Genomic DNA, 10,000 nt, shown 5'->3' with positions numbered 1-10,000 from the left:
ATAGTATTAGTTGTGAATTCGCAAACTTGCCGACGTGTATGACATTCGAAATAAAATAAAAAGCACTACTTGGCAACTGTTACATTGAGTCTGAGATTCCGGATGATGTAGAAAGAATCATGTCGCATGAGATTTGAGCACCACTGTACAAGTGCCCCAGATGTAGTCAGGGGATCTATGTCGGATGTACGAAGAGGCTGTTGTGAGTGAGCATTGATGCTCACAGTGGGGTCGGCTTCAGAACTGGGAGCAGATTTTTCAGCCCTGAACAATCTAATATCAGAAACCATTCAAAAATATGTAAAACTTTTATAGACAATAAAGATTTTTCTATAATAGGACAGGTACAAAAAGAAAACGATTTAACAATACTGGAATCCATTAGTATCAAAGAGAGAAAAAGACAGAGAAAAGAAGAAAAAAGTAAAGAGAGAGAGAGAGAGATAGAGGAAAAGAAGCTAAGAACTGAAAGGGAGGGGTGGGACCTCCCTTCTTGCCCTGAGCCCCTTCTCCTCTTCCTACATCTCAGAGAGAAGGAGAGAGAGAAAGAAGGAAAGAGAAAGAGAGAGGAAAAGAAACTAAGGACTGAAAGGTAGGGGTGGGACCTCCCTTCCTGCCCTGAGCCCCTTCTCCTCTCCCTACCTCTCACAGAGAGAAAGAGACAGAAAAAAAGACAAAGAAAGGAAAAAAGAAGGAAAGGGAGAGAGAGAGATAGAGGAAAAGAAACTAAGGACTGAAAGGGAGGGGTGGGACCTCCCTTCCTGCTCTGAATCCCCTCTTCTCTTCCAACCTCTCCCAGAGAGAATGAGAGAGAGAAAGAATCAGAGAAAGGAAGAAAGAAGGAAAAAGAGAGAGAGAGAGAGAGATAAAGAAGCTAAGGAATGAAAGGGAGAGGTGGGACCTCCCTTCCAGCCCTGAGCACCTTCTCCTATTTCTACCTCTCACAGAGAGAAGGAGAGAGAGAAAGAGACAGAGTGAAAGTAAGTGAGACTAATGACAGAGAGAGAGAGAGAGAGAGAGAAAAGAAGCTAAGAACTGACGAGAGAAGGTGGACCTCCCCCCTTCTGCCCTGAGCCCCTTCCTCTCCTCTCCTATCTCACGAGAGAAGGAGAAAAGAAAGAAAGAAAGGAAAAAAAGGAAAGAGAGAGGAGAGGAAAAGCTAAGGACCTGACAGAGAGAAGGAGAGAGAAAAAGAGAAAGAAAGGTAGTAGAAATGAAAAGGGGGGAGAGTTAGAAGGAGAGGAGCAGAAAGGCTAAAGACTGAAAGGGAGTGGGACCTCCCTTCCGAGCCCCTTCTCCCTTCCTATCCCAGAGAGAAGGAGAGAGAGAAAGAGCAGAGAAAGGAAGAAAGGAAAGAGAGAGAAGAGAGAAGGAAAAGTAAGGTGAGAGGGAGAGAGAGAGAAGGCAGAAAGGCTGGACTGAAAGAAGGGTGGGACCTCCTTCCTGCCCTAGCCCCTTTTCCTCTTTCTCCTCTATAGGAGAGAGAGAGGAAAAGAAGCTAAGGACTGAAAGGGAGGGGTGGGACCCCCTTCCGGCCCTGACCCCTTCTCCTCTTCCTTCCTCATAGAGAGAGAGAGAAAGGAAGAAAGAGGAAGAGAGAGAGAGAGAGAGAGAGAGAGAGAGAGCAAAAATAAGAACTGAAAGGATGGGACCTCCCTTCCTTGCCCTGAGCACCTTCTCCTCTTCCTATCTCTCAGAGAGAAGGAGAGAGAGAAAGAGACAGAGAAAGGAAGAAGAGGAGAGAGAGATAAGAGAGAGAGAGAGCAAAAGAACTAAGGACTGAAAGGGAGGGGTGGGACCTCCCTTCCTTGCCCTGAGCTCCCTCTTTCTAGAGAGAAGGAGAGAGGAAATAGAGAAGAAAAGAAGGAAAGAAGGAGAGAGAGAGAGAGAAAAGAAGCTAAGGACTGAAAGGGAGGGGTGGGACCTCCCTTCCGCCCTGAGCTCTTCCTCCCTTCCTCCCACTCTTTCCAGAGAGAAGGAGAGAGAGAAAAGAGACAGAGAAAGGAAGAAAGAAGAAAAGAGAGAGAGAGAGAGAGAAAAGAAGATAAGGACTGAAAGGGAGGGGTGGGGACCTCCCTTCCTGCCCTGAGCCTCTCCTCTTCCTACTCTCACAGAGAGAAGGAGAGAGAGAGAGAGAAACGAGAGAAAGAGCGAGAGAGAGAGAGGAGAGAGAAAAGAATAATAAGACTGAGCTAAGGACTGAAAGTGGAGGGGTGGGACCTCCCTTCTTGACCCTGAGCCCCTCCTTCTCCTTCTTCCGTATCTGGCACAGAGAGAAGGAGAGAGATAAGAGACAGAGAAAGGAGAGAGGGAGAGAGAGAGAGAGAGAAAAGAAGCTAAGGACTGAAAGGGAGGGGTGGGACCTCCCTTCTTGCCCTGAGCTCGTTCTCCTCCCTTTTCCTATCTTTCACAGAGAGAAGAGGGAGAGAGAAAGAGACAGAGAAGAAAGAAGAAAGAAAGGAGAGAGAGAGAGAGAATAAGGAACTAAAGATGGGAAGGGAGGGGTGGGGTGGGACCTCCCTTCCTGCCCACTGAGCCCCTTCCTCCTCTAAACTCCTACTTCAGAGAGAAGGAGAGAGAGAAAGAGACAGAGAAAGGAAGAAAGAAAGGAAAAAAGAGAGAGAGAGAGAGAGAGGAAAAGAAGCTAAGGACTGAAGGGTGGAGGGGTGGTGGGACCTCCCTTTCCTGCCCTGAGCCCCTTTTCTCCTTCCTACCTCTCGCAGAGAGAGAGAGAGAGAGACACTAGAAAGGAAGAAAAGAAGTAAAAGGAGAGAGATATAGAGGAAAAGAAGCAGGACTTGAAAGGAAGGGTGGGACCTCCCTTCCTGCCCTGAGCCCCTTTTCCCTCTTTCTACCTCTCACAGAGAGAAGGAAGAGAGAGAGAGACAGAGAAAGGAAGAAAGAAGAGAGCAAAGAGAGAGAGAGAGGAAAAGAAGGCTAAGGACTGAGGGAGGGGTGGGACCTCCCTTCCTGCCCTGAGCCCCTCCTCCCTTCCTCCTATCTCTTCCATAGAAAGAAGAGAGAAGAGAGAGAGACAGAGAACCGGAAGAAAGAAGGAGAGAGAGAGAGAGAGAGAAATGAGGAGAGAGAGAGAGAGAGGCAAAAGAAGCTAAGGACTGAAAGGGAGGGGTGGGACCTCCCTTCCTGCCCTGAGCACCTTCTCCTTCCTTATCTCTCATCTAGAGAAGGACGAAGAGAGAAAGAGGACAGAGAAAGGAGAGAAAGAAGAGAAGAGAGAGAGAGAGAGAGAGAGAGGCCGAGAGATAGAGAGAGAGAGAGAGAGAGAGAGAAAGAGCAAAAAAAGAAGCTAAGGACTGAAAGAAAGGGGTGGGGTGGGACCTCCCTTCCTGCCCTGAGCTCCTTCTCCTCTTCCTATCTCTCTATAGAAGGAGAAGGAGAGAAAGGAGAAACAGAGAGGAAGAAAGAAAGGAAAGAAAGGGAGAGAGAGAGAGAGCAAAAGAAGCTAAGGACTGAAAGGGAGGGGTGGGACCTCCCTTCTTGCCCTGAGCTCCTTCTCCTCTTCTATCTCTCATAGAGAAGGAGGAGAGAGAAAGAGACAGAGAAAGTAAGAAAGAAGGAAAGAGAGAGAGAGAGAGAGCAAAAGAAGCTAAGGACTGAAAGGGAGGGGTGGGACCTCCCTTCCTGCCCTGAGCTCCTTCTCCTCTTCCTATCTCTCATAGAGAGAAGGAGAGAGAGAAAGAGACAGAGAAAGGAAGAAAGAAGGAAAGAGAGAGAGAGAGCAAAAGAAGCTAAGGACTGAAAGGGAGGGGTGGGACCTCCCTTCCTGCCCTGAGGGTTCTCCTCTCCTATCTTCTCATAGAGAGAAGGAGAGAGAGAAAGAGAGAGAGAAAGGAAGAAAGAAGGAAAGAGAGAGAGAGAGAAAAAAGAAGCTAAGGACTGAAAGGGAGGGGTGGGACCTCCCTTCCTGCCCTGAGCCCCTTCTCCTCTTCCTATGTCTCATAGAGAGAAGGAGAGAGAGAAAGAGAGAGAGAAATGAAGAGAGAAGAAAAGAAAAGAGAGAGAGAGAGAGAGAGGAAAAGAAGCTAAGGACTGAAAGGGAGGGGTGGGACCTCCCTTCCTGCCCTGAGCCCCTTCTCCTCTTCCTATCTCTCATAGAGAGAAGTAGAGAGAGAAAGAGAGAGAGAAATGAAGAGAGAGAGAGGAAAAGAAGCTAAGGACTGAAAGGGAGGGGTGGGGCCTCTCTTCCTGCTCTGAGCTCCTTCTCCTCTTCCTATCTCTCATAGAGAGAAGGAGAGAGAGAAAGAGACAGAGAAAGGAAGAAAGAAGGAAGAGAGAGAGAGAGAGAGAGAGAGAGAGAGAGGAAAAGAAGCTAAGGACTGAAAGGGAGGGGTGGGACCTCCCTTCTTGCCCTGAGCTCCTTCTCCTCTTCCTATCTTTCACAGAGAGAAGGAGAGAGAGAAAGAGACAGAGAAAGGAAGAAAGAAGGAAAGAGAGAGAGAGAGAGAGAGAGAGAGGAAAAGAAGCTAAGGACTGAAGTGGAGGGGTGGGACCTCCCTTCCTGCCCTGAGCCCCTTCTCCTCTTCCTACCTCTCGCAGAGAGAAGGAGAGAGAGAAAGAGACATAGAAAGGAAGAAAGAAGTAAAAGGAGAGAGATATAGAGGAAAAGAAGCTAAGGACTTAAAGGGAAGGGTGGGACCTCCCTTCCTGCCCTGAGCCCCTTTTCCTCTTTCTACCTCTCACAGAGAGAAGGAGAGAGAGAAAGAGACAGAGAAAGGAAGAAAGAAGAAAAGAGAGAGAGAGAGAGGAAAAGAAGCTAAGGACTGAAAGGGAAGGGTGGGACCTCCACTCCTGCCCTGAGCCCCTTCTCGTCTTCCTATCTCTCATAGAGAGAAGGAGAAAGAGACAGAGAAAGGAAGAAAGAAGGAAAGAGAGAGAGAGAGAGAGAGCAAAAGAAGCTAAGGACTGAAAGGGAGGGGTGGGACCTCCCTTCCTGCCCTGAGCTCCTTCTCCTCTTCCTATCTCTCATAGAGAGAAGGAGAGAGAGAAAGAGACAGAGAAAGGAAGAAAGAAGGAAAGAGAGAGAGAGAGAGAGCAAAAGAAGCTAAGGACTGAAAGGGAAGGGTGGGACCTCCCTTCTTGCCCTGAGCTCCTTCTCCTCTTCCTATCTCTCATAGAGAGAAGGAGAGAGAGAAAGAGACAGAGAAAGGAAGAAAGAAGGAAAGAGAGAGAGAGAGAGCAAAAGAAGCTAAGGACTGAAAGGGAAGGGTGGGACCTCCCTTCTTGCCCTGAGCTCCTTCTCCTCTTCCATCTCTCATAGAGAGAAGGAGAGAGAGAAAGAGAGAGAAAGGAAGAAAGAAGGAAAGAGAGAGAGAGAGAGAGCAAAAGAAGCTAAGGACTGAAAGGGAAGGGTGGGACCTCCCTTCCTGCCCTGAGCCCCTTCTCCTCTTCCTATCTCTCATAGAGAGAAGGAGAAAGAGAAAGAGACAGAGAAAGGAAGAAAGAAGGAAAGAGAGAGAGAGAGAGAGAGCAAAAGAAGCTAAGGACTGAAAGGGAGGGTGGACCTCCCTTCCTGCCCTGAGCTCCTCTCTCTTCCTATCTCTCATAGAGAGAAGGAGAGAGAGAAAGAGACAGAGAAAGGAAAGAAAGAAGAGAGAGAGAGAGAGGAGCAAAAGAAGCTAAGGACTGAAGGGAAGGGTGGGACCTCCCTTCTGCCCTGAGCTCCTTCTCCTCTTCCTATCTCATAGAGAGAAGGAGAGAGAGAAAGAGACAGAGAAAGGAAGAAAGAAGGAAAAGAGAGAGAGAGAGAGAGCAAAAGAAGCTAAGGACTGAAAGGGAGGGGTGGGACCTCCCTTCCTGCCCTGAGCCCCTTCTCCTCTTCCTATCTCTCATAGAGAGAAGGAGAAAGAGAAAGAGACAGAGAAAGGAAGAAAGAAGAAAGGAGAGAGAGAGAGAGAGAGAGAGAGAGAGCAAAAGAAGCTAAGGACTGAAAGGGAGGGGTGGGACCTCCCTTCCTGCCCTGAGCTCCTTCTCCTCTTCCTATCTCTCATAGAGAGAAGGAGAGAGAGAAAGAGACAGAGAAAGGAAGAAAGAAGGAAAGAGAGAGAGAGAGAGAGCAAAAGAAGCTAAGGACTGAAAGGGAGGGGTGGGACCTCCCTTCCTGCCCTGAGCCCCTTCTCCTCTCCCTACCTCTCACAGAGAGAAGGAGAGAGAGAAAGAGACGGAGAAAGGAAAAAAGGAAAGAGAGAGAGAGAGGAAACGAAGCTAAGGACTGAAAGGGAAGGGGTGGGACCTCCCTTCTTGCCCTGAGCTCCTTCTCCTCTTCCTATCTTTCACAGAGAGGAGAGAGAGAGAGAGAAAGAAAGGAAAGAAAGAAGGAAAGAGAGAGAGAGAGAGAGCAAAAGAAGCTAAGGACTGAAAGGGAGGGGTGGGACCTCCCTTCCTGCCCTGAGCTCCTTCTCCTCTTCCTATCTTTCACAGAGAGAAGGAGAAAGAGAAAGAGACAGAGAAATGAAGAAAGAAGGAAAGAGAGAGAGAGAGAGAGAGAGAGAGAGAGAGAGAGAGAAGGAAAAGAAGCTAAGGACTGAAAGGGAGGGTGAGACCTCCCTTCCTGCCTGAGTCCTTCTCCTCTTCCTATCTGTCATAGAGAAAAGGAGAGAGAGAAAGAGAGAGAGAAATGAAGAGAGAAGAAAAGAGAGAGAGAGAGAGAGAGAGGAAAAGAAGCTAAGGACTGAAAGGGAGGGGTGGGGCCTCCCTTCCTGCCCTGAGCTCCTTCTCCTCTTCCATCTCATAGAGAAAAGGAGAGAGAGAAAGAGATAGAGAAATGAAGAAAGGAGGAAAAGAGAGAGAGAGAGAGAGAGAGAGAGAGAGAGAGAGAGAGAGAAAGAATGGCTGTCTCCTACCTTCATGGCCGTGAGACCCTTCTATCTATTTGTGATTTAACAGCTTTCTCTGTTGAGTTGCAAGAATGATGAAATAAGATGCAAAGTGCACAGGTGAATTCCGACCGACTGTTTGTTGGTGCTGTTCCATCGCGTCCTTGAAGGGGCGTTTTGATCTGGCCCAGTCTATGAGGTTGGCTGAAGGATGGGTGTTTGGGAGGTGGGGGGACCTCCCGTTTGGTGGAACCGGGTGGGGGAGCCCGGTTACAACAGACCAACACCCATCCCGAAGTCAACCCCATAGTATGGACCGAACAGATCGTAACGCCTCCGGAATGCGACGCAGCAGCATCAACTCGCAACCAGTCAAAATTCTTCAGTTTTGGCTGCTTCTCCTGCTGTTTCTTCTTTGTTTCCTTTAATTTTCCTCCTTTTCATTTGCCTCCTTTTCATTCTTCTTCTGCGTCCTCTTCATCCCATTCTTCCTCTTCGTCCTCTTCATCCCATTCTTCCTCTTCGTCCTCTTCATCCCATTCTTCCTCTTCGTCCTCTTCATCCTCTTCGTCCTCTTCATCCTCTTCGTCCTCTTCATCACATTCTTCCTCTTCGTCCTCTTCATCACATTCTTCCTCTTCGTCCTCTTCCTCCTCTTCGTCCTCTTCATCACATTCTTCCTCTTCCTCAGACAGTTCTGACTCATCTTCTTCTTCATCATCGGATTCATCGGGAAACTTGGGATCTTCGAACAGCTTATCCGCAACGTCCTTGACGAAGCCCCTGAGAGTGTCGTATTCCTCTCTTTCGTCAGCGTCACGTAGGATGTCGTTAGCGTAGTTGATCTTTTGCATCATTTCTTTCACTTGTTGTCGCTCTGCCTGAGGCCCCTGGAACTTATCAGGGTGGCTCTTGAGGGCCAGCTTCCTGTAGGCCCTTTCTATTTCCTTCAAAGCAGCATCCTCTGCAACGCCTAGGATGTCGTAGGGGCAGCCATGAAGTTCCATTCTTTCCAGGGTTTCGGCAGCTGCGATCAATTCTTCCACATCTTCTTGATCTTCATCTAGTTTCTCAAGATGGACCGTAGCTTCACCGTGTCTTCCAAGCAGCAAGAGACACAATGCCAGTCTTAACCTACAGTCATCTTGATCTTCGTCCTTATCCAGTACATCGAGGAAACAGTCACATGCTTCTTGCAGCCGTCCAAGCTTACAAAAGACGTTCCCTTTCATTCTGGCCAAGTCAACACGTACCTGCGGGAAAAAGGATTCCAGAGACTGGGCGTGTGTAAGCGTTTCCAAAACAGCATCGATTTCACATTCGTCTATCATCGATGGAATCGAGTACCATATCTTCCGCTGCTCCAGAAACTCTTTTCCCTTGAGTGCCCTTTCGTGGTAAGGACATCGGTCTAGAACCTGAGTCAAAATCATTTCAGCTTTCTCTAACTCAGCATCAAAGGCACAAAGTAGGGCAGACTCCACCAGAACATCACAGTCATCTTGATACTCGGCAGGTAAATTGTCCAGTATTTTTTGGGCCTCTTCCACCATTCCTAGAGCTGTGTGGCATCTCAACTCCTTTACACGACAATCCAACACATTATCATAGTCCTTTGTTATAATTCCTAGGAAAACAATTGCTGTCTGAAAATCTTCCATCTCAATACAGCGGTCAGCCTCTGCCTCCAGGACTTTTCGCCGATGTACTTCTACCTGTGCACTTCTTTCTTCAGCCTCTTTGAGTCGCTCTTGAACCTGACTCAAGGTGTCTTCCGCCACTTTTAGATTTCCTTTTACTTCCTTCAACTCAGTTTCTAGTGATTTCCTTTCGGCTCTTTCGCTCCGGAGGATTTCATTTTGATCTTGTCGTTTTGCTATCCTTTCTTTGAGGGCCTTGTTCTCTGCAACCAGAGCATTATTTTTATTCTTTTGTTTATTTGCTTTTAAATTACTCAGTGAGGCCACTTCCCGCTCTCTCTCGTCTAATTTCTCCTTCAGTTTTTCATTTTCACGTTGAAGATGCTGAACTCTCTCGTCCAGAATACGGACCTTCTTCTGTGCCTCATGAACATGATTTTTTCCGAGGTCACGATTCTTGGCAAGAGCAGATAATTCTTTCTGAGAGGTTCGCAACTTCTCTTCGAGTTGTGTGGTCACCTGTTTCAATTTTTTCCTTTCCGCTTCATGCGCCTTGACTTTCTCTTCCAGGTAACCACAATAAAAGTCATTGTCCGATGCTCGACTTCTCATTTCTCCAGTTGTTTCTGTTCCGCTCACACTCTTTGTCTCTATCTGCGAGTTGGTCCTTTAGAGTGTCTACAACCTCTCCGGATTAATGCTTCCTCATACTCTCACCAATTTTCGTTTTCAGTTCGTTGACTAATTCATCATTCCTCTTGGTAAGAGCTTCCTCGTTTCTCTTTCCCTCGTCAATTTCACGAAGGAGACTCGAGTTTTCCTCCTTCAGAAGGGATATCATTTCGGTTGAATAGAAAACGTCATCTCGAGCAACTTGGTGAGACTTCCTTTCCTCCAAGTACTTTGTCTGTACATGTCCAAGAAGGCCTCCCAGAATAAGACCTATCGCATTTTTACCAATAAAGTATCCAAGGTTTTGGATAATATTTCCATTTACAAAAGATAACACTGATCCAGGACGGATCAGAGCCAATAAGTTGTTCACAAACAAGTTAACTTTACTAAGTGCAAACATGGTTATTTGTTATATACCCTTCTTGCAACCTGTTAAAAATGCTAGAAACAGAAAAAGCCACTGAACTTTGGGAATTCCAAAGAATCGTTATTTCGGCTCCAACACGATTCTTCATTCTTCAATAGATTCCTCACGGAGCCTTTGGAAGCACTTGGAGTCATTGAAGGCCCCATGGGATTGGAGGCTTCTGGAGGCGTCGACGGCTTCAAAGATCATGGCAATCAAGACGATTGTGAAGATGAGAAAATAAATGTCTTCGACGTCGAGTAACTAAACAGGAAGTTAGAAATGTTATCATTTCAACTACCGTTGATTATATCGGTAAAATAGAATGAAAAATAAACAATAAAAAAATAAATAATGAGTATTCAAGCTATTTTGACGAGATATGTAAATTTCTTTAGATCACTTGCGCGCGCGCACGCACACAGACACACACACACACATATATA

The 10,000-nt window shown here is 47.0% G+C and overlaps 1 protein-coding gene across 1 annotated transcript in view; it reads right to left on the bottom strand.

The window, feature by feature from the left end:
* The window catches only part of LOC135199080 (dnaJ homolog subfamily C member 7-like), a 29,907-nt gene extending 20,822 nt beyond the window's left edge, over positions 1 to 9,085 (bottom strand). Inside the window, exon 1 of the mRNA XM_064226996.1 lies at positions 7,462 to 9,085. Within this exon, the coding sequence (XP_064083066.1) occupies positions 7,462 to 9,085 (1,624 nt within the window). The remainder of the gene's footprint in view (positions 1 to 7,461) is intronic.
* Positions 9,086 to 10,000: the final 915 nt, after the last annotated feature.

This window comes from Macrobrachium nipponense, chromosome 25 (assembly GCF_015104395.2).
Source record: "Macrobrachium nipponense isolate FS-2020 chromosome 25, ASM1510439v2, whole genome shotgun sequence".
Taxonomy (NCBI): Eukaryota; Metazoa; Arthropoda; class Malacostraca; order Decapoda; family Palaemonidae; genus Macrobrachium; species Macrobrachium nipponense.
This window is presented reverse-complemented; position numbering and strand designations above follow the sequence as displayed.